This window comes from Xenopus laevis, chromosome 3L (genome assembly GCF_017654675.1).
Source record: "Xenopus laevis strain J_2021 chromosome 3L, Xenopus_laevis_v10.1, whole genome shotgun sequence".
In the NCBI taxonomy this organism is placed as follows: Eukaryota; Metazoa; Chordata; class Amphibia; order Anura; family Pipidae; genus Xenopus; species Xenopus laevis.
Window position 1 is genome coordinate 37,518,747 of NC_054375.1, and position 24,460 is coordinate 37,543,206.

The 24,460-nt window shown below is 41.1% G+C and overlaps 3 protein-coding genes across 3 annotated transcripts; all 3 read right to left on the reverse strand.

Annotated features, from left to right (window-relative positions):
- Positions 1-6,821: 6,821 nt before the first annotated feature.
- hnrnpa0.L (heterogeneous nuclear ribonucleoprotein A0 L homeolog) lies at positions 6,822-8,348 on the reverse strand. The gene is given in 1 exon segment (NM_001088945.1): positions 6,822-8,348. A coding segment is annotated over 1 exon segment (927 nt). The 5' UTR covers positions 8,343-8,348; the 3' UTR covers positions 6,822-7,415.
- A 3,406-nt stretch (positions 8,349-11,754) lies between these two features.
- Positions 11,755-13,049, reverse strand: LOC121401443. Its single transcript, XM_041586141.1, has 2 exons — positions 12,809-13,049; positions 11,755-12,481 (listed from the first exon to the last, which is right to left on the reverse strand). Exons 1-2 carry the CDS (start codon positions 12,995-12,997, stop codon positions 11,981-11,983), a joined length of 690 nt encoding a protein of 229 aa, XP_041442075.1. The 5' UTR covers positions 12,998-13,049; the 3' UTR covers positions 11,755-11,980.
- A 3,264-nt stretch (positions 13,050-16,313) lies between these two features.
- LOC108705307 lies at positions 16,314-17,867 on the reverse strand. The gene is made up of 2 exons (XM_018242138.2): positions 17,236-17,867; positions 16,314-16,908 (listed from the first exon to the last, which is right to left on the reverse strand). The coding sequence occupies exons 1-2, from the start codon at positions 17,422-17,424 to the stop codon at positions 16,411-16,413; spliced, it is 687 nt and encodes a 228-aa protein (XP_018097627.2). The 5' UTR covers positions 17,425-17,867; the 3' UTR covers positions 16,314-16,410.
- Between the last annotated feature and the right edge of the window lie 6,593 nt (positions 17,868-24,460).

The following is a 24,460-nucleotide window of genomic DNA, read 5'->3' on the forward strand; positions in this document are numbered from 1 at the left end:
CCCCACATCATGTTCTAATTTTCAACAATACACCACAATAGAATTATTTTGATACCATCAGACAGAACAGATGTTATTTGGTCTCTGTATGGAGGAACTTTCACATTCTCCCATGCAATGAGACTTACTGCTTTGGAATGTCCAGCTTCTAGGCAACCTATTCAGCCAATGTAGATCACTATGTATGCATATGTGATTAATATACATTACAATGTACATTAGGGGAGTGGTAGCAGTTAAATGAATACTATACCTTCAGAATAAATGCTTAACCATCACATAGGGGCCTATTTATCACACTGTATTTTAATAAAAAAAAACTTTAATGGATTATGCAATGTCTGAATATCAGTGTCAAATCTGGTGTTCAGGTAGTGTAACATAAAACACATACGATTTACTTTATCCACAGTTTATCTGGCGTTGTTTTACACAGTATGATCAATAGGCCCAGGGGCGATCCTAGCCCCTCCGCCGCCTGAGGCAGCAGCAGTTGCTGCTGCCCCCCCTCCCCCGGAAATTCGCTTTTAAAGTACCAGGAGCAGCATTTTTGCTGCCCCTGGTACCTAGTGGGGCGCTGCCGCCTGAGGCGATAGCCTCAGCTTGCCTCATTGGCGAAGCACCCCTGAATAGGCCCCATAATGAATAACCTATTGACGTGTGTATCAGTAAATATTGCCCTTAAGGATCTTTTCCCTTGAGTGATTTTTTGATGATTTGTGTTCTGCCTCCAAGATGACATGACAGGAAACCATGCAGCTCTAACAGGAAGTAGTATGGGAGTAAAAGATAGATTCTGTCCATTTATTTGTTGATGTATCCTAGCCTGTTTGTGTGCCCAGTAGTTGTTTGTCAGCACAGTGAATCATTCAAGCCTGGGTGTCCCTTAGTACAGGTATGGTATCTGTTATCTGGAAACCTGTTATCCAGAAAGCTCCAAATTACAGGAAAGCTGTCTTCCATAGACTCCATTTTATCCAAATATTTAATGTTTTTTTATTAGACACAGAATGGTGATCCAAATTGCTGAAAACCCCCAAGCCCCGAGCCTGCTTGATAACAGGTCCCATATCCTTGAAGGAACAGTTCAGTGTGAATAGATAGGCTATTCAAAATAAAAAATGTTTCTACTATAGTTAGCCAAAAATGTAATGTATAAAGGATGGAATCACTGGATGTCTAACATAATAGCCAGAACACTACTTCCTGCTTTTCAGCTCTCGAACTCTGAGTTAGTCAGTGACTTGAAGGGGAGCCACATGGTACATTTCTGTTCAGTGAGTTTGCAATTGATCCTCAGCATTCAGCTCAAATTTAAAAGCAACAGTTATGAACCATATGACCCCCCCTCTCAAGTCACTTATTGGTTACTGCCTGGCAACCTATCAGTGGAAACCAAGAGAGCTGAAAAGCAGGAAGTAGTGTCCTGGCTATTATGTTAGACATCCAGTCACTCCAGCCTTTATAGTGTACATTTTTGTCTAACTAACTATATTAGATACGTTTTATTTTGCACAGTCTATTTACTTATCCAGTTTTTATTTTTTACACTGAACAATCCTTTTAAAATGCCAATTTTCCCTTTCAGATTATCCAGTGGCACATACTACTAGAAGTATATTTTTATGGAAACAATTGATGTAGTTAAAGCAATGTTTTACATATGGGCTGTTTTATGCAATTTGTTTTTATTGAGACCTGCAATGTTCAGGAGTATGTTTTCCCATTCATCAGCTAAAAAAAACACAAATACAAATCAGATTTATGTGTTTAAATGCATTTATTATGCACTTCAATAGGTGAACAGGTGTAGTGTGTAAAGGCACTTAAAACAGTGTTGTCCTAAGTCCAGAGGCACATCTAGTAGTAACAGCCAGGGCTTCCGCCAGGGGCCTGGTCTCAGGGAAAGGACTTTCAACAGTGTCAAATCTGGGGTATAAAGGAACTTTTTTTAATTAATTGGGCCCCATTTTTAAGTGGCAGGGCCCATCACTGAGCATAGACAGGTATTAAGCAAAGAACCCTGGTCCCCTAGGATAGGGCTCCATGATTTCATATCTCACCTCCAAAACCCATTTGCCAGATTTAATCAAGCCCTTCTATACTGTTCTTCCAACTATGTTCTCCCATCAAGCATCCCTTTATAAAGGGGAAACACTACTATTGTAAAAATGTGCTAGTGAATGTTTTTAAGTGATTTAATAGTATGCCTATTCCTTCAATTATTTTTTTGTGGCTGAAACCACTGACAGTATTGACCTGGACCAGCACGAGTGAGTCAATTTGCAGTTAAAAAAACTTGGTGGACGGCCCCTCCCCGCAAGTTATAAATAGACATCGGTGGTCAGGGCCCACCTATATTTGATGGCCAGGGTTCCATATAAAAGTTTAAAAAAAAAAATTGGTGGCCAGGGTTCCACATACAAGTTAAAAAAACCATTGCTGGTTTCAGTGGAACTTATCTTTAAAGTTCCTCTTCATTTGCCTCTTTTAGCGACGCAAGGGGGGCCTAGGCGAATCCAGGAAGTGTAGCATGGCTGGACCCACTTCAGAATTAAAAGCCCGCCGGGCCCAGTACAGCTGTACCCCGTGTGCCCCCCTTGATGGCAGCCATGTACACATATACACGCACAAATTGCCTCCTCAATGAGCTACACACACTTTCCTTGCCTGTAACACTAACATCCCCCCATGACAATGGAGTGGTGTGTAGCTCACGGGGGGGGGCTCTAGACACACACTCACTTCTCTGCCACTAACTGCATCCCCCATAACACACAAACAACCTTCCGTCCTCTGTAACACTTTTAGGTGTGAATAAACACCACATGTTGCACTAGCCTAACAACATCCCCTATAAGCTACACACCATTTTTGTATAATTAGCAAATCAATAGGTTTCCTAAACCAACCAAACATTTTAGATTTTAGATGACTGTTCAAATCCAATTGCTGATTAGTTGCTATGGGCAAGCACCCCCATTAGCTACACACACACAATTGCTTTCCCTGTAACACTAACAGCCCCCCCCCCAAGAGACACAGACACACACTTCCTTTCCCTGTAACATTAAAGAAACAGTAACAGCAAAAATGTTATAGTGTCTGGCCACACAGATTTGGGGAGATTTGCTGCCAGGCGGCAAATCTCCTCTTCTTCGCGGTGACTAATCTCCCCGATCTGCCTTCCCCTGGCTAAAATGTAAATCGCCTGGGGGCAGGCACATGGATCGCTTCGCTTTCCGAAGTTTCCTCGTAAGACAATTATGGGTGACTTCGGAAAACGAATCACTCCGTGTGCCTGCTCCAAGGTGATTTACATTTTAGCCGACGGAAGGCAGATTGGGGAGATTAGTCGCCGTGAAGAAGAGATGTCGCCTGGCGACTAATCTCCCCGAATCTGCCAGTGTGGCCAGACCAAAAGTAATGAGAATCTAATGTAGTGTTGTGCTGCACTGGTAAAACTGATCTGTTTACTCCAAAAACACTACTATAGTTCATACAAATAAGCTGCTGTGTAGCAATAGCGGATGTGCCATCACCCTAAGGGGCAGATTGATCAAAGTGTGAAATTAGAGCAACAACAAAAAAAAAAAACAAACTTGCCCACTTTCTATAGGATTTTTAAATTCATATTTATCAAATGAAGAGTTTTCTGAAATAAACTCTGATCCCTAAGCTAACCCTAGGGTTGTGCTTGGGAAAGATTATCCATATCCCTTCTTAAACTGGCCATAGATGTTGAGATTTTTAAAAGATCAGATCTTGATCGTGAGACCACGATTTTCTCAGAACGATCGTACGAATTGTCTATCAACTAAAAATACCAATTTGCTGCCTGCTTGGCCCTGCAAACATAGATAGATTGCACTGGGACCGACAAAGATTTTTTGACCTGGCCGATCAATTTCCTGACAGATGTCGGCCGAAAAAACGTAAAATGTACGATCGTTCGAATCCCACAAACCGCACGATAATTTCGAAGGATTGGTCGGACTTCCCTAAAATCGGTCGTTCGGCAAGAAGAATCGTTGTGTCTATGGGGAGCTTTCGTCCTCAACACATAAACCTATATTTCCCTACAAAGGTATGGAACCTGTTATCCAGAATGCTCTGGACCTGGGGTTTTCTGGATAACAGATCTTTCCGTAATTTGGATCTTAAAACTGTAAATGTATTAGAAAATCTTGTCAATATTAAATAAACCCAATAGGCTGATTTTGCTTCCAATACGGATTAATTATATCTTAGCTGGGATCAAGTAGAAGGTACTGTTTTATTATTACAGAGAAAAAGGAAATCATTTTTAAAAATGTGGGTTATTTGATTATAATGGAGTCTATGGATGATGGCATTTCCTTAATCTGGAGCTTTCTGCATATAGGGAATAGTGATTGTCCCCAAACTTACCTACTAATTTCTCAGAGGGAGATCTAAACTAATCAAGGTGCCAGCTAAACGATTGCCATTACCTCTCAACATGCAATACATAAAGTGGAGAGGGTGGGTGAGCAAAATTCAAGGGACAGTGCACCTTCTAGTTGGACATATGTGCCTGCAATACAGTAAGAGGGTGAAGAGAGGGGGGTAGTGCACTGGTAATCCTATTATCTACATCACAAAGACCAAATCTGGAGTAGCTTCAATCACAAAATCTGCATATTTGAGTTAAGGTGGCCATACACTACAAAATCCACTCATTTGGCGACATCGGCAAACGAGTGGATATATTCCTCGATAATGGCAGGGCTATACCAGGGGTAATCTGAACGTTTGGCCCTATGGCCGAACGATCGGATTATGACGAGCGCAATGGGCTCCGACGGGTCGGTCAGGAGAAAAGTCAAGCATTCCCGATCAATATCATGTCCAGATATTGATCGGAAAGACCAGTCTGAAGCCTCCATACACGGGCAGATTAGCTGTCAAATTGGTCTAAACGACAGATATCGGCAGCATTATCTGCCCGTGTATGGCCAACTTTACAGGCACAAAGTAGGTTAACCACAAGCCCTATTCATTATAGTTAATGAAAACAAGGATGTATACTGGCCCTTTAAGAAGCTAAAGCCAGCAGGAGTTCTAAAGCAGACACATGCACACTGAATTAACATTTCTTTGGATTTCTCATTACCATGCAAGTGTAAAGGTGGCCATACACGGTCAGACCAAAGCTGCAGATATCCGTCCTTTAGACCGACTCGGCAGTATATCTGGCCATGTGTGGGGGCTTCCGATGGATCACCCCTATCAATATCTGGCCAAAAATTTCCTTTGTATAATCCGATTATTTGGCCCCAAGGCTGAACATCTGGATTAACCCGATATTGTCCTGCCATCGGTGACCAAATCAGGGAAAGATCGGCTCGTTTGGCAACCATACAAGCAGATCTTCTAGTTTCTCCACCTTAAACAGATACTGTCATGGGGAAAAAGATTTTTTTTTCAAAATGAATCAGTTAATAGTGCTGCTCCAGCTGAATTCTGCACTGAAACCTGTTTCTCAAAAGAGCAAACAGATTTTTTTTTTATATTTAAAGGAGACCTATAGGATAAAGGGAAAAACCCTAAATCTTGTAGGCAATTGTGAAGAATGCAGTGTTGTGTCACATTGTGCTACAAATATTAAAAATAGCCCCTTTTATTGGAGCTCTCTACAGATGTTCTCTGGTCCCGTTTTAAATGAGGTGGTGTGTCATAAGCATCCCTGCCAGAAGCGCAGTAGGAGGGGGACCACCAATCACAGCCCTGCAGTCATACAGACAGGCTTCAGTTCACTATCCGGTCCTGCTAGCTGCTGATTGGTTCCTGTCCTACAGTACAGCGAGCCATCAGCTCCCCTGCACAGCCAGAAAGTTCAGCAAGCAGGAAGTGGAACAGATGGGCAGGACTAGCTGGGATTTTGCAGAAATTTACTATAAGCCAGAAAGACTTTTTTTTTTTAAGTATTTCTATATCTAAGAGTTTAATGCACTGACATTCTTGTTTTTTTACATAGGTCTCTTAATTGTGAAATCTGACATGGGGCTAAACATATTGTCAAGTTTCCCAGTCATGTGACTTGGGAGTGATATCACCCTCTCCCTGCCCCTCCCCCCGCAGCCTAACAGAACAATGGGAAGGTAACCATATAGCAGCTCCCTAACACAACGTAACAGCTGCCTGATAGATCCAAGAACAGCACTCAATAGTAAAATCCAGGTCCCAATGCAACACATTCAGGAGAAACAAGAGCCTGCCAGAAACCAGATCCAATTTAAAGAAACCCCTACCCTGGGTAGACCGCTTCCCTCCAGCCTACCTGCCCCCCATGCAAATCCCCCTAATTTTTTTTACTCACCCCTCAGACCCAGTGCAGATTCTGGCCTTGGAGTTCACAGCAGCAATCTAATTTCCTGCAATCTTTGTGCCTTGACGGCATTTGCAATTGGAGGGAAATTCCTGGTCCCGAACTGCACATGGGCCGAAAATCACAAAAATTTCCAAATAGATGACGAAAAATAATGTAACTTTGCGGCGCATGTGCAGTGTATCGGGAACAGGAATTTACTCCAACTGTGGAAAAACGCCCAAAAAGATTTAAGAAAGATGGTGGCTGCTATGAACTCAAGAGGCCTGAATCTGCATGCATGGGTGATTAAAACAATTAGGGGCATTTGGTGGGGGGGGGGGGTATACCCAGGGTAGGGTAGAGTTTTTTTTATTATAGGTTGAATTCATCTTTAAAGCGCTGGCTCTTTCTGAAAGCACATGACCAGGCAAAATGACCTAAGATGGCCGCCTACACAAATATTACAACTGGAAAAAAAAAACCACACTAGTTCAGGAATAAAATGTTATATTGTAGCGTTAACTATTTGCAATGCAATTTAGAAATAAAAACTACATCCTAAAACAGAATCCCTTTAACTTTGCGCCAAGACCCACTGGGAAAAGGAAGTAAAATGGCGGTAGAGAATTCACAGGGGGAGCCTATTAGTAGTGACACAGGCTAGTGATTGGGCCTTTACTTGCCCTTTAAAGACAGGAAAGACACTTGGCAAACGGTAACATTTTAATTGGTTCAAGAGCAGAAGACAAAATAAAAGTGAAGATGCTAGGGGAACAAAGGTGGGTAATAAACCGATTTATTTAAAAAGTAAAAACAAAAAAAAGGTACAAGGAGTTACTGTTTCATCGCAGCCGCCACATAGACCGGCCAAAAAGAAAAAAAACAAAAAACCAGGATGGGCGTGGGGAGAAATACGGGTTCCACAAGGGGCCATTGTCAGTTTCCCGCTCTAGGTCTCAGGTTACAATAGTATAAAAACAATCAGAGCCCAAAACACACAAGAAAAATATGAAAGAAGTTCGAGTTAATCGGTGTTGTCGTGTGTGGATCATTTCCACCTCTACGCGCCAAAGTCATGAACTTATCAGAAGGAGCCGCCGCCATAAGAGCTGCCGCCGCCATAACCTCCTCCTCCGCCATATCCTCCGCGGTAGGGGCCTGATGTGTTTGGACGGTTCCAGTTGCCGCTGCCCGCTCCCTTCATTGGCCCATACGAGGACTGGTGCTGGCTGTAGTTTCCGAAACTGTTGTAGCCATTGCCGTAATCGCTGGGCTCGGCATAGCCTCCTCCGTAAGAGCTGTAACCCTGGTTACCGCCCCCATAGCCGCCGCCATAACCTCCGCCAAAAGCAGGATTGCCGCCACTGCCGGATATACCATTGTAATCTCGGGGGGGTCCGCCGCCGCCACGGCCTCTCCCGCCTCTGCCACCGCGGAAGGATCTGTTGGAACCCTGAGAAAGTTCTTCTTTAGGGACGGCCTTTTTTACCTCCACGCGGTGCCCGTTGACGGAGTGGAACTTGACCACCGCGGCCTTGTCGGCGGAGTCGTGGCTGTTGAAGTAGACAAAGCCGAAGCCGCGTTTCTTGCCGGTCAATTTATCGGCGATGACCTCTACTTTCTCCACGGGGCCGAACTGGGAGAAGTGCTCGAGCAAATCACTCTCGCCGACCTCTTCTTTCAGGCCGCCAACAAAGAGCTTTTTCACTTTAGCGTGCGCCCCCGGCCTGGCGGAATCTTCCCTGGATACGGCCCGCTTTAGTTCAACGTTGTTCCCATCAACCACGTGCGGCGAGGCCTCCACAGCTGCGTCAGCTTCTGCAGCGCTCGAGTAGGTTACGAAACCGAAACAGCGAGAGCGCTTGGTCTGTGGGTTGATCACCACAACGCAATCCGTCAATTGCCCGTAGGTCTCGAAGTGCTGCCGTAGGCCCTCTTCTGTGGTCTGCACGTTCAGGCCTCCGATAAACAACTTGCACAGCTGCGTGGTATCCATGTCGCCGCTACTCATTGAAACGCAAACACAGCTCGTCGCGCTCTCTCTCGCCCCGTTTTATCTAGAGGAGAGGGAAGTAGCAGCTGCTCTTTCTTACGTCACAAAAGCCTTGAGACGGTAACGCTTCCGATGACGCGCACCGGAAATCGTAATGAACGACGGCTGCTATTGGCTAATGTCGAGCTCGTGATGTCGCGCGTTCACTGTGAAAAAAGCGGGACGCCGCAAATATTTTTTTTGTATTGTGTGTGGCGACACGAGCTACGTTTTAATATCGCTAACAATGTGTGGAATACGAATTAACTAGAAATCACTGAGCTCCAGGGGCACCCTAAGTCTAACCAGTGGGGATAAATCTAGTCATATATGTTTAAACCTTACATTAGCGACCAATTCAGAAAATATTGTCTAGTGGTTTGCTCCATGCCACAGATACAGCAGACATTTTACTGCAAGGTGCAATTACTCTTTGCTGTTTTCACCTAACGTTAAGTATGTTATAGAACGGCCAATTGTAAGCAACTTTTCAATTGGTCTTCATTAATTATTTTTGGATGATGTCCCTTCCTCTTCGGATTCTTTCCAGCCTTCAAATGGGGTTCACTGAAACCAAAATGGGGGTCACTGAACCCATTCATTACTCCCCTTTCTAGTCAGGCCTCTCCTATTCAGATTCCAGTCTCTTATTCAAATCAGTGCAGGGTTGCTAGGGTAATTTGGATACTAGCAACCAGACTGCTGACATTGCAAACTGGGGAGCTGCTGAATAAAAAGCTAAATAACTCAAAAACCACAAATAATAAAAAATGAAAACCATTTGCAAATTGTCTCCGAATATCACTCTCTACGTCATACTAAAAGTTAATTTAAAGGTCAACAACCCTTAAAGATATTGCCGATATTAAAAGGCACCTATCACCTGAAAACATTCCCACACTTCGGGGGGGGGGGGAAATGGTATGTTTCAAAGATACGTAGGTGGCCATGTTTTGGTACACATACTTAATAAGTGGGTGCCCCAGGTTGCCCACTCCATATAAATATGCATCAGAGATAGACAGACACTCATTATAAGCTCCATGTCATCCTCCCAGTGTAGGGGCCTGCCTATTATATAGGACTCTTTTCTTAGAAAAAAATAGTTTTCCCCATCCAGAGTACTGTTGCACTTCCAGTGGGCATACCCCCCAACCGTCCCGTTTTCCGCGGGACAGTCCCGTTTTTGGGTGTCTGTCCCGCTGTCCCGGATAGTGGACTCATTTGTCCCGCATCCCGCCAGCAGCGGCGGAGGGGAGGCGGCGATGGCACGATGGCCTTTGTTATATACGATAACAAACATGGCGGCGCACACGCTATCTGAGGGTGTGAAAGCTTGTGGCAACTGTAACCGGCGGCGGAAGGGCCAGAGAGAAGCGCAATTACCGGATATTGTGTCCGCCGGGGGGCGGGGTGTAACTGCCATAGGGAAGTTGCTGTGACTTCGCTCACAGTGCCGAACCTCTCAATTCAGCCTATCGGTGACTCCCTAGCGCTCAAAGCCGGATGCTGATTGGCTGTTGTGGGTGACAGTGGGTTCGGTTGCGCAGATGGACTCAGGCCCTTCATGGCGAGGGTTGGTCATTCCCAGTAAGACACTCGGGAGCGTCACATCCGGGGACTGAGTAAGCCAGGCCGGGGAGTGTGGGCCTATCACCGGCCTCTCGCAACCGTATCGCCTAACGCCTGGGAAGGTACGTCCGACAGATTTGCCGTGGGACAGGGGTAAGTTGCATCCCGGCCTGTGACATCAGTGGGCGGTGCTACAGCGGAGATGGACTGTGTGTGTGTGTGAGAGCAGTGTTACATGTGTGTGTGAGAGCAGCACATCCCCACTGGTATGTGTGTGTCACTGTATGTATGCGTTTCACTGTGTGTGTGTGTATCTGTCTGTATGTGTGTTTGTATGTGTGTGTTACTTATTTACAATTTGTAAAATGAACATGGTAATTAGGGGGTGTGGCCACAAAAATGGGCGTGGCCACAAAAATTTGCGCAGCACAACTTTTTGTCCCTCTTTTGATTTCCAAAATGTTGGGAGGTATGCCAGTGGGTGAAACCATTTTAAGGAGAAAAATTCATGAAACCACGGAAAAATCTCAAAACGACACTGCCACATGAATCAGTATATAGAGAGAGAGAGAAAAATGTTCAGTGTCAGCACATTAAGCAGTGATGTTAGGGTTAACTTACCCAAACAAACAGAGGATCCGGGTGCACAAACCCCAAACTTTCAGCTCAGGGAGGTAATATAACAAATAAGCGGTGAATGGGCTGGCACAAACCAGATCACACTCCAAAAATAGTAGTAAAAAAAAGTATTTTTTTGGAATACACATTATTCAGCCTATGACTAAGTGCCCCTATGGCACGAAACGCGCAAGGCCTCTATCGTGATGTTTTTGTTCCAATAAAATACTTTTTTTTACTACATTTATTTTTGGAGTGTGATCCGGTTTGTGCCAGCCCATTCACCACTTATTAGTTCTGTGTATATATTGCATCGAGGGTTTCCACCTTTTCTGGAAAAAAATACCGGCCTTCATATATTCTTGCTGTTTTACTGGCCAGGTGGCAACCCTAATTGCATCATGTAATCTCTGTGCTTCTCTGTGGCTAGTACGTTGTATCCGAAGCCGATAACTACTCCTGGAGAGAAGGAGATTCTCAAATTATTCAGTAAATGTATCTCAATATAAACAGCGGATGTTCCTCTATAATAAGAAGTTCATATAAAATGACTTATTTGTGTGCTAATAAATCATTCAGTTCATTGGGGGGTCAGTGGAGTTTTCCCTGAGTTTAAGCTCTTCCCACCTGTCTGCCCCTGTCACACTGCTCTGCCTATCTCAATACACAAGTTACGCAAGTTACAGAAGCTACACAATTTGCATCAGCATTAACACTGCTTTATATGAAATGTATGCAATTTGTAAAAAAAATATGCGGCTGGTTCCCCCTTTGGATCAAGAATTCGCTGGGATGACAGTCCCCCTCTTCCTGAAAAGGAAGCCCTGGCTGTAACCACAGATGACAATATAAACACACAGGGGCCCATTTATTTAACATCAAATTTTTTTCTGATTGTGTTTTTTAGCGGAACAACTCAATTTTTTTGTGGAGAAATAAAAGCTCAATTTTTTTTTGAGATTTATTATACCCCAAAGCTGCTAAAAATACATAAACATGTCATCTCAAACCTGTCGAGGTTATGTAGAAGTCAATGGCAGATGTCACTGAAGGTATTTCTTGACACAGTGATCTGCGCTGGATAATCTGGGTTTTCATCCAATAAAAGACAGGGGACCAGGGAATGTGCATTGAAAAATAGCACTTCCATTATACTTAAATATATTTTAACTTAGCCTTTTGAGTGCTCCCACAACCCCCTCGTTTTGTATAATTAGTAAATAGGCCTCCCCATAACAAATCAATTGCTGGATATAAAAAGAATTATAAGGATAGACTTTTTCTTAATACAAACACATACAGTAAAACAAGAATCACATGTGCAGATAATTCACTTTTATTTTGATAGAAAATAGAGAGAAATAAAAGTATTACAGGATATTCCCAATGGACAGAGAGTGGAAGCAGATTTAAAAAACAAAATATGGCTAATAATGATAAAATAGCACTTGTAAAAGGACAGCCATAATTAAATAAGCGATTGATTCTGCTCCATTTCTTAAAGACGTACTGCTGTTTTCGACTTTTTCCATGTAGAGCTGAAATTCTTTAATTGGGTTCAACGTTTCTCTAGCGTAGATTTCAAACAGGTTTGGAGATTTCATGTAGCGCATGGGACATTTCTCAAGGTACTCTTCTCGGCTTTTGTACTTCTTTAACATTCCCAGGTCGGCCTCCATTTGATTGTATTCCTTTTCAAGCTCTAATGTTATCTGAGGCTCGTACCATAGTGTGATAATGCCGCTATCCAGCCACTTGCGCATAGTGATTAAGTCAATCTCCTTTTCGTCATAAGTCTTTTCTTTATGTGGTTCCTCTACTGACGGCTGTGGATTTATAGGCAGTCCTTCATACTTGGAGGCATCTCGGGTCCGTCTTTCTACATATATCCTGAGCTGATTCACTGGGTCTGCTGCTTCAATAAAAGACTGCAAGAGGAACAGCAGGAAAAATAAAGCTAAAGCCATAGACTCATAGAGCAATATTTGTTTTGGCTGTGGGGGTCAGTGACAGTATTTTAAATTGCAAGATAGAATGTAACAGAACTGGAGAGGAAATAGTTCAGAAACTAAGATAAGCAAAGAGACCAACTGAAACGTAGCAAAGAATAGGATGTGTATATATAAAACCACTCAATGGGTAGTCTAGGGTATAATAGAAATGTTTCATGTGTTGCTGCAACAGATCCATGTATATAACTATATTTAGTGCCCCTCTGCTCCGGCCTTGCTAATATAAAGAATTTTGCTACTTACTGTTTCTTCCAACTGACTTTGTGTTCCTCCAGAATATTTGCCAAACAGCAGATTGGAATCATTACCAACTGACTTGTTCTTGTATTTCCCTCGAAACATCCGTGTTTGAAAAAATGGGAAGAAGTTCAGCAATAACAACGATGTCAAATTACTTAGAATTAAAAAGATGATAAAACTTGTCATTTTCATTTTAGTAGTTTTTCAAAAAAAGTCTGTTAAACACAGAGGTTGTTGCTTTAGCCTCTGCAGGTAACAGAATGATGGTCTGAGTGTCAGAGCTTCTGGATACCTTTTACAGCTTTGTGAGGTCACAATGCATCTTGCGGAAGGGAGGAGCCAATCATCTTCTGCAACTATGATGTCACAGTGAGTATCGCATAACCAGTGTAGTCAATGAGATTCACTAAGTCTGCAGTGTCAGAGCAAGTCTAGCAATCGCACCAAAGCCAACCACCATCTGCAATGCAAATATGTCACAGTAAATCACAGGGCACAGCAACACAGTGCAGCTGCCATTGTAGGTCCTCTCAGTAGCCATGAGTTATAGAATTCCCACCAAATTATGAAGGAAACGTTATTGTGCTATTAAAGAAAATGCAATCAGAAGCAAATTTCCCATGAACATTCATTAAATATATTAAATGGCATTAAAAGTTCTTTATACATTTTATTGCTACTAATAGAGCTTACAGTCACTAGTCAAGAAACAGTTTTAGAGTGGAGTTAGGTTGGAATGGACCAATGCACTTTGCATTTCCCATCTATTTGATAGAGATAGCAGTACACTAAGACTTACTGGATGCCTGTTTCCATTTGGTTATTTTTTCGTCAAGGAGGTCTACAGTGTATAATTGAAACTGTTGTTAGGGGTCCCATGTACCTAAGCAACCAAGCAGTGGTTTGAATGGCAGACAGGCTCCAGGGGGTCTATATACCGTTAATAACAGTAGAAATATAACCTCAGGATTGAACTATTATCCCTTTGCATAGAGAATAGAATGGAAAAGAAACCAAGACTGTTAGGGTAGGGAGGGCTTAATAGAGCAGGAGCTTTTTTATAACACAAGAGGGCTCAATTACGACCATGGTTGTGGTTGTGCAAAAATGGTCAGAGCGGTCGTGCTCATTTATGCTATTCATTTACAGTACTTGTGCCTTTACACACTCCCTACACTTGTCTGTATTCATATATGGTTAAACCATGCATTAGCGTCCAATTCAGCAAATATTGTCTTGTGGTTTGCTCCATGCCACAGATACAGCAGACATTTTACTGCAAGGTGCAATTACTCTTTGCTGGTTCACCTTCAAGTTAACATTTAGTATGTTATAGAATGGCCAATTGTAAGCAACTTTTCAATTGGTCTTCATTATTTATTTAATTTTTGGATGATTTCCCTTCCTCTTCTGATTCTTTCCAGCTTTCAAATAGGGGTCACTGACCCCATCTAAAAACAAATGCTCTGTGAGGCTACACATTTATTGTTATTGTTACTTTTCATTACACCCCTTTCTATTCAGACTCTCTCCTATTCATATTCCAGTCTCTTATTCAAATCAGTGCAGGGTTGTTAGGGTAATTTGGATACTAGCAACCAGACTGCTGACATTGCAAACTGGAGAGCTGCTGAATAAAACACTAAATAACTCAAAAACCACACATAATAAAAAGTGAAAACCAATTGCAAATTGTCTCAGAATATCACTCTCTACATCATACTAACAGTTAATTTAAAGGTGAACAAAAGATATTGACGATATTAAAAGCCACCTATCACCTGAAAACATTCCCACACTCCAGACGGGGGGGGGGACAATGGTATGTTTCAAAGAAACGTAGGTGGCCATGTTTTGGTATACAAACTTAATAAGTGGGTGCCCCAGGCTGCCCACTCCATATAAATATGCATCAGACATAGACAGACACTCATTATGTGCTCCAACATGGCATCCTCCCAGTGTAGGGGCCTGTCTATTATGTAGGACTCTTTTCTTAGAAAAAAATACTTTTCCCTATCGAGAGTGCTGTTGCACTTCCAGTGGGTGAAACCATTTTGAGGAGAAAAATTCATGAAAAATTCAGAAAAATCTCAAAACGACACTGCCACATGAATCAGTATATATATAGAGAGAGAGAGAGAGAGAAAAAAATGTTCAGTGTCAGCACATTAAGCAGTGATGTTGGGGTTAACTTACCTAAACAAACGGGGATCCGGGTGCACAAACCCCAAACTTTCAGCTCAGGAAGGTAATATAACAAATAAGCGGTGAATGGGCTGGCACAAACCGGATCACACTCCAAAAATAGATGTAGTAAAAAAAGTATTTTATTGGAACAAAAACATCACGACAGAGGCCTTGCGCGTTTCGTGCCATAGGGGCACTTAGTCATAGGCTGAATAATGTTTATTCAAAAAAAAGACTTTTATTTACTACATTTATTTTTGGAGTGTGATCCGGTTTGTGCCAATCCATTCACCACTTATTAGTTCTGTGTATATATTGCATCGAGGGTTACCACCTTTACCGGCCTTCCTATATTCTTGCTGTTTTACCGGCCAGGTGGCAACCCTAATTGCATCATGTAATCTCTGTGCTTCTCTGTGGCTAGTACGTTGTATCCGAAGCCAATAACTACTCCTGGAGAGAAGGAGATTCTCAAATTATTCAGTAAATGTATCTCAATATAAACAGCGGATGTTTCTCTATAATAAGAAGATCATATAAAATGACTTATTTGTGTGCTAATAAATCATTCAGTTCATCGGGGGTCAGTGGAGTTTTCCCTGAGTTTAAGCTCTTCCCACCTGCCTGCCCCTGTCACACTGCTCTGCCTATCTCAATACACAAGTTACGCAAGTTACAGAAGCTACACAATTTGCATCAGCATTAACACTGCTTTATATGAAATGTATGCAATTTGTAAAAAAATCCAATATGCGGCTGGTTCCCCCTTTGGATCAAGAATTCGCTGGGATGACAGTCCCCCTCTCCCTGAAAAGGAAGCCCTGGCTGTAACCACAGATGACAATATAAACACACAGGGGCCCATTTATTTAACATCAAATTTTTTTCTGATTGTGTTTTTTAGCGGGAAAACTCAATTTTTTTGTGGAGAAATAAAAGCTGTTTTTTTTTTTGAGATTTATTATACCCCAAAGCTGCTAAAAATACATAAACATGTCATCTCAAACCAGTCGAGGTTATGTAGAAGTCAATGGCAGATGTCACTGAAGGTATTTCTTGACACAGTGATCTGCGCTGGATAATCTGGGTTTTCATCCAATAACAGACAGGGGACCAGGGAATGTGCATTGAAAAATAGCACTTCCATTATACTTAAATATATTTTAACTTAGCCTTTTGAGCGCTCCCACAACCCCCTCTTTTTGTATAATTAGTAAATAGGCCATAACAAATCAATTGCTGGATATAAAAAGAATTATAAGGATATACTTTTTCTTAATACAAAAACATAAAACAAGAATCACATGTGCAGATAATTCACTTTTATTTTGATAGAAAATAGAGATAAATAAGAGTATTACAGGATATTCCCATGGGACAGAGAGTGGAAGCAGATTTAAAAAAACAAAATATGGCTAATGATAAAATAGCACTTGTAAAAGGACAGCCATAATTAAATAAGCGATTGATTCTGCTCCGTTTCTTAAAGACGTACTGCTGTTTTTGACTTTTTCCATGTAGAGCTGAAATTCTTTAATTGGGTTCAACGTTTCTCTAGCGTAGATTTCAAACAGGTTGGGAGATTTCATGTAGCGCATGGGACATTTCTCAAGGTACTCTTCTCGGCTTTTGTACTTCTTTAACATTCCCAGGTCGGCCTCCATTTGATTGTATTCCTTTTCAAGCTCTAATGTTATCTGAGGCTCGTACCATAGTGTGATAATGCCGCTATCCAGCCACTTGCGCATAGTGATTAAGTCAATCTCCTTTTCGTCATAAGTCTTTTCTTTATGTGGTTCCTCTACTGACGGCTGTGGATTTATAGGCAGTCCTTCATACTTGGAGGCATCTCGGGTCCGTCTTTCAACATATATCCTGAGCTGATTCACTGGGTCTGCAGCTTCAATAAAAGACTGCAAGAGGAACAGCAGGAAAAGTAAAGCTAAAGCCATAGACTCATAGAGCAATATTTGTTTTGGCTGTGGGGGTCAGTGACAGCATTTTAAATTGCAAGATAGAATGTAACAGAACTGGAGAGGAAATAGTTCAGAAACTAAGATAAGCAAAGAGACCAACTGAAACGTAGCAAAGAATAGGATGTGTATATATAAAACCACTCAATGGGTAGTCTAGGGTATAATAGAAATGTTTCATGTGTTGCTGCAACAGATCCATGTATATAACTATATTTAGTGCCCCTCTGCTCCGGCCTTGCTAATATAAAGAATTTTGCTACTTACTGTTTCTTCCAACTGACTTTGTGTTCCTCCAGAATATTTGCCAAACAGCAGATTGGAATCATTACCAACTGACTTGTTCTTGTATTTCCCTCGAAACATCCGTGTTTGAAAAAATGGGAAGAAGTTCAGCAATAACAACGATGTCAAATTACTTAGAATTAAAAAGATGATAAAACTTGTCATTTTCATTTTAGTAGTTTTTCAAAAAAAGTCTGTTAAACACAGAGGTTGTTGCTTTATCCTCTGCAGGTAACAGAATGATGGTCTGAGTGTCAGAGCTTCTGGATACCTTTTACAGCTTTGTGAGGTCACAATGCATCTTGCGGAAGGGAGGAGCCAATCATCTTCTGCAACTATGATGTCATAATGAGTATCGCATAACCAGTGTAGTCAATGAGATTCACTAAGTCTGCAGTGTCAGAGCAAGTCTAGCAATCGCACCAAAGCCAACCACCATCTGCAATGCAAATATGTCACAGTAAATCACAGGGCACAGCAACACAGTGCAGCTGCCATTGTAGGTCCTCTCAGTAGCCATGATATAATTCCCACCAAATTATCAAGGAAACGTTATTGTGCCATTAAAGAAAATCAGAAGCAAATTTCCCATGAACATTTATTAAATATATTAAATGGCATTAAACATTCTTTATACATTTTACTGCTACTAACAGAGCTTACAGTCACTAGTCAAGAAACAGTTTTAGAGTGGAGTTCGTTGGAATGGACCAATGCACTTTGCATTTCCCATCTATTTGATAGAGATAGCAGTACACTAAGACTTACTGGATGCCTGTTTCCATTTGGTTATTTTTTCGTCAAGGAGGTCTACAGTTTATAATTGAAACTGTTGATAAGGGTCCCATGTACCTAAGCAACCAAGCAGTGGTTTGAATGGCAGACAGGCTCCAGCGGGTCTATATACCGTTAATAACAGTAGAAATATAACCTCAGGATTGAACTGTTATCCCTTTGCTTAGAGAATAGAATGGAAAAGAAACTGAGACTGTTAGGGTAAGGAGGGCTTAATAGAGCAGGAGCTTTCTTATAACACAAGAGGGCTCAATTACGACCATTATTGTGGTTGTGCAAAAATGGTCAGAGCTGTCGTGCTCATTTATGCTATTCATGTACAGTACTTGTGCCTTACGGTTGCCCACCTTCTCTCATAGCTACCCAAATAATGGCAGATTATGTTCCCCAGAGCCGGATTTACGTAGTGGGCTCCCCTAGGCCCACTGCTGTTCGTCACCCCTGTCCTCTCCCCTTTATTCGTGAAAATTTCTATCATCTGGACAGGAGCAATGGGGATTGGCGCATGGGAATTAAAAAAAATTATTGAATCTCCAGCACATCCCCAGGGTTTTTGAATCAATGTGGGTGTGGTTGGGCAGCATGCCGCCCCCTAAAATTCTGCAGCCCTAGGCCCAGGCCTTGGTAGCCTTTCCACAATTCCGGGCCTGATGTTCCCCTGATTATGAAATATGTGGTATATAATGATTATGTATTTATGTGGCTGAATATGCTGTTTAAAACTCACTATAATAGCTGCAGTTCTCACAGAGGAATCCAAGAAAGTTTCCAGGGGGGAGGAGCGTTTCTCACATGGGAGCAGGCTGACATCATCTGCAAGATTTTCCCTTTCCTTTCACTTATTGGCTAGCAGAAGAAACCTTTTCATTGGCTGTGTATCTGTGGCTTCTGATTTTTTTCAATAAACTTTATTGCAACTTAATTTTGTTCTTTGTGGCCATTTAGGTAATCTCTCTATAGATACTTAAGGGGATCTCATATAAATAACCATCACCTTTTTGTTCCTTTACCTTAACTATCTTACTAAACTATCTTACTTTCAGGCATTTTCATATTACAATTTATATCTATCTATATATATAGTGAATAAAGTACCCTCTCTTGTAAAATATAAGGATATTATAAGTTACCAAGGAGTTTCATGACCCTATAAAAGTACGAGGCCGACGGCCTCTAATATCTAATATCCTCATATTTTGCAACTGGGGGTACTTCATTTATTATAATACACAAGTTCAGTGAGTCATGTGACAGAAATGACATCAGAACTCACGGTTTATAACTGATGACATCAGAACTCACCATTTATAAGGATATAATTTACAGGATATACATGGCTTTTGTGTAATATATATATATATATATATATATATATATATATATATATATATATATATATATATATATATATATACAATATCAAAACAGGGGGGTTGTGGGAGCACTCTAAAGGCTTTAAAGTTAATATATAAGTATAATAAATGCTATTGCATATGTACCCAAAACAGGGGTTATTTTGTTACAAAGTTATGATCATAAATTGATAAGCCACCATACCACGTCAAGGTAAACCCCGAATGGTGGTCCCTAACTTGTTTTATTTTTTATATGTGCATTCTAGCATTACCTGTAATCAATGTCCGTTGAACGCTGGTTTTTCACCGAGGGCTAAATCCTCCCCAGCCAGCAATCAGGCTTTTAAAGGAGAGATATTCCCAAAACAAACGCCCAATTTTAAAAGCATAGGATCACCACTAGTTTAAAGGGGGGTATTTACCTTGACGTGGTATGGTGGCTTATCAATTTTATGATCATAACTTTGTAACAAAATAACCCCTGTTTTGGGTACATATGCAATAGCATTTATTATACTTATATATATATATATATATATATATATATATATATATATATATATATACATTTTTCTTTTATTTATTTTTTTTAAATAACAGCGCTGTCGTTTTATTATGCCAAAGTTCAGTAGAGTGCAATGTTATTTTGCTTTTGTATGTTCACTCACCAGTCTGAATTTTCAACAGTGAGTTGTTTTGCATCAGTTTACTTACCAACCAACCACTGTTTTTTTTTATTTATTTATTAATAATAATAGTATTACTATTACTATGATGGCACCAATGACCACTAGTTTACAGCCAGAAAGAAGCAGTAAAAATGAAAGAAATGCAAATAAAGACCAATTGAAATTTTCTAATAGGTTATTCTATAAGATACAAATATCTAACTTAAAGGACCAATACCCTCTTAAAAGTCAATCAGTTTATATGGTCTAGGGATGCACCGAATCCACTTATTTGGAGTCAGCCAAACCCCCAAATCCTTCACGAAAGATTCGGCCGAATACCTAAACCGAATCTGAACCCTTATTTGCATATGCGAATTAGGGGTGGGAAGGGGAAAACATTTTTTTCTTCCTTGTTTTCTGACAAAAAGTCACGCAATTTCCATCCCGCCCCTAATTTGCATATGCAAATTAGGATTCAGATTCATTTCGGCTGAATCCGAATCCTGCTGAAAAGGCCGAATTCTGAACCAAATCCTGGATTCGGTGCATCCCTAATATGGTCACCAAACCCCTCGTGACTTCTAATATCCTTATCATTTAGATTAGTGGGTACATTAAAATTTATAATACCTGAGTGATACTCAAAGTCAGTGTCGCAAAGGTGTAGTCCGAGCCCATTCGGTCTGCGGCATCTGGTCCCACCCCCTTGGGCTCCGCCCTCTACCACCTTCCATGGCCCACTGCCCCAGGCAGTTTCACTCTTATTTCACTATACATGGAAACATTCTGGCTGAACTATCAATTCTGTTTTCATTCCTATGTGTTGTACTTGTGGGCTGAGCCCCATCTACTTGAGGTCTCTATGGGGGAACGACCTTAGCAACCAGGCATTAGATTCAGTAGCAACTGGAGGATGAATAAGATGATAAGATAAGGGCAAGGACACCCAGCTGATGGGGGTCAAATATAATAAATAGTAGGAATGCACATTATCCACTATTTTGAATTTGGCCGAACCCCGAATCCTTAGCGAAAGATTAAGCCGAATACCGATCCAAATCCTAATTTGCATATGCAAATTAGAGATGGGAAGGGAAAAAAAATTACTTCTGTGGCAAAAAGTCACACGATTTCCCTCTTTGCCCCTAATTTGAATATGCCAATTAGGATTCGGTTCTGCCGGGCAGAAGGATATTCCTTTTACACTATTCACTTTTACTGGTTCATTCTCTTTCTGGTTCATTTTCTTTCCCTCACTCCCTCTCATTGGCTAATTATCTTAACTCCCCCCCCCCATTGGCTTATTCCAGTAACATATCTCACTATATTCCTGCCTATCTATTTACTGACACTTCCCACCCAAAGTCTCCTTGTCATTGACTCCCCCCTCCACTCCCTCTTTTTAACTCTTTCCCTTTCTCCCATGCCCTCCTTCCCTCCCCCCACTCCCTTTTACTGTCTTTGTCCCTTTCCCCAGTCCCTTTCATTGACTCTCCCCCACTCCCACTCAGTAACTCTTTCCTTTCCCCCCAACTTTTACTTATTGACTTTCCCCCCACTCCCACTCAGTGAATCTTTCCCTTTCCCCATTCCCAATTGTTGATTCTTTCCCTTTTCCCCTCATACTTATTGACTCTTTTCCCCCACTCCCTTTTATTGACTCTCTCCCTTTCCCCCACTCCCACTGACTCTTTCCCTTTCCCCCACTCCCTCTCATTGACTCTTGTAAAGCTGCATATCGGGCTTTCACCATTTGGACTCACAGCTTCCTTAGGGCTAATTTACATATACCGATTCCTTTGTGTGGTTCATTTAGTACGCTCCACAATTCCTGATCCTCAAGGCCAATACATGGTACTTTTCTTGGCAAAGGACTACCTGACTGAACATATGGGACTTAATAGATAGATAGAACATATTGGGAAAGTTATGCTTTATTTTGAAGCAAAGGTTTAGAAATGTAACCTATCATTACTTTACAAAGATATGCATAAATCTTAGTCAATAAAACGAAATTATTGAGCAAAACGAGAGGTATATTTTTCCACCAGTTTTTTTTTTTAGACGGCCTTGGTATTGGAGCTATGTTTCAAGGAAGTTTAGAATTAGCAGATTCCCACTCAAAACACTTCTCACCGGCTAAGTAGGAGAGTACGTCACGCATTATGTCAAAGGCAAAATCACAGTTTTACTGGTTTGATAACCCAGTCTTTTTTTATCTTGCTGTACTCCATTTGGTAACGCAAATCACCTTCAGATCCCAAGGACATAGCATTAACTTGTAGACAGGCTTGTTCACATTGCACATTCCTATTATGATCAATAGTGGTGTCTCTTGGAACAATATTTCAGCACATTTCTGTGGTATAGTTCCAATTCACCAGTGTGGCAAAATTCCGACAGATGTTTTGTCTTTTATCACTGTGCGATTTTCTACAATTTCACATAGCTCGAGGTGTGCAATCGATCCTTTCTTTAGCCAAAATCGTCATTTTTCAGCTTCATCTTCTATCTCCTGATGCTCACACTCATGGTATAGCCATCCAAATTTCCATCAGTGAACACCAGTTACATGGTACAAGACGGAACACCATTTTTCAAGGAGGACGTCAACATTAACTTCACAAGTTCTGGCTGCCCACCAAAGATGATGTATTATTGGAGTAATCAACTATGCTAATTCTCGACAACTTTTCCTCTTATTTGCAACGCCAATCTTATTGCCAATGGATTTAGCAAAGTGCCATATGTCGAACTGGTGAAGGATTGTTCCACATTTTTCACTCATCGCCTTCCTTACAGCAGAATGCCATACCAGCTTAACGTTAAGCTTCTTTTTCAACAGTTCTTTCAGTGTTTTTTTTAATGTTTTCTTCTCTAGGGCCACAGAGGATGATGCTGGTGACACTTGGTCAACATTAAAGTGTTCAATTTTCTTTGTTGTAGATTTCAGAAGGTGTACACACAATATTTTGCACAAAAACCAGGGCTATCGCACTTCCCATCGCCGGACAGACGTACTGGTTTGTCTCCAATTTCTTTCAAAGTTTATTTTTGCTCCATTTGCCCCTGATGATTGATTGTTCGAAAAAGATATGTGCGTTGGTTTCGATAATGAGTTGTTTTGCCAACTTGTTTCAAACTAAGTATTTTGTTCATGTGACTTACTTTATTATAGTTCAAACCACTCAGAAGAATAGCTGCAGACATCATTATATTGCCTACTGGCATTCTGTTTTTATTTTGGGTTGACTGTCCCAAAGATGGAATTTATGTCCCTCATAACATTCGGCAAACACACTTAAGAAAGAGCCGATAATTTTCTTCTTAATGTTTTTTTATTGGATGGGGACAATTGATTCCTCCCTTGCATCTTGAAGACATAAGAAGGGTATCCAGACATGACTCAAAAACCATAAACGTATTTTCTGTTATGAAGTCTGGATTTTTTTGTTGGTGGAATACCTTTGAGACAATTGTGGAATCTTTAATAGTTTCCTCTTTCTCATTCTCCATTAATAATAAGCTTTCCATGGAGGGCTGATAAGACTCTTCAAGAAGACCAGCACCTGTAAGTTCAATGCTTTCTGCAGTTGTCTGTAATGTCTCCTCCAAAGGTTGATAACTATATGGACTTTGAAATTCACTAGAATGACCTTGATCAAAAGCAGTTGATTTAAAGAGGGTTGCAAGCCCTTGTTCCGGAGGTGGGATTTTAATTGGTGTTGACTGAAGTATATTCTGAAGTATATTCGGTAATCCTGATTCAAAGTCCAATATTAAAGAATCTGTCTGTGATGAATGTACAACTTCACATTGTGCTTCTGTAGAATATCTATTTTTAGAGAAATGTTTTGGATTAGTATTGATACCCACTGTCTTTATATTTGCAAAATAGATAGGGTGGCTTCCTGTATCAACATAGTAATGGATTTTTGTATGAGATAGATTTCTTTGAATACCGTGAAGTGGCAGCCTCGTGAACTGAAATGCTTTTATGGGCAATATTTTGAGAGACTGGTGGTAATTGAGTGACACCAGGGGGCACATTTACTAATGGTCGAATATCGAGGGTTAATTAACCCTCGATATTCGACACTCGAAGTTAAATCCTTCGACTTCGAATATCGAAGTCGAAGGATTTAGCGATATTCGTTCGATCGAAGGAATAATCGTTCGATCGAACAATTAAATCCTTCGAATCGATTCGAAGGTCGAAGTAGCCAATTTGATGGTCGAAGTAGCCAAAAAAAATTCAAAGTTTTTTTCCTTCTAATCCTTCACTCGAGCTAAGTAAATGTGCCCCCAGATGTTGATGGTTCAGAAAATAAACTTTTTTTCTATAGCAGTGCTTGATGAACTTTGCAGAGAAGTACTTGCACACAG

What these genes read in the sequence shown, in the direction of transcription:
- LOC121401443 (XM_041586141.1), bottom strand. Translation starts at nt 12,997, where the DNA reads ATGAAAATGACAAGTTTTATCATCTTTTTAATTCTAAGTAATTTGACA. An exon ending in AAAGTCAGTTGGAAGAAACA is followed by an intron (nt 12,482 to 12,808) that starts GTAAGTAGCAAA and finishes TTCCTCTTGCAG; the next exon opens with TCTTTTATTGAAGCAGCAGA.
- LOC108705307 (XM_018242138.2), bottom strand. Translation starts at nt 17,424, where the DNA reads ATGAAAATGACAAGTTTTATCATCTTTTTAATTCTAAGTAATTTGACA. An exon ending in AAAGTCAGTTGGAAGAAACA is followed by an intron (nt 16,909 to 17,235) that starts GTAAGTAGCAAA and finishes TTCCTCTTGCAG; the next exon opens with TCTTTTATTGAAGCTGCAGA.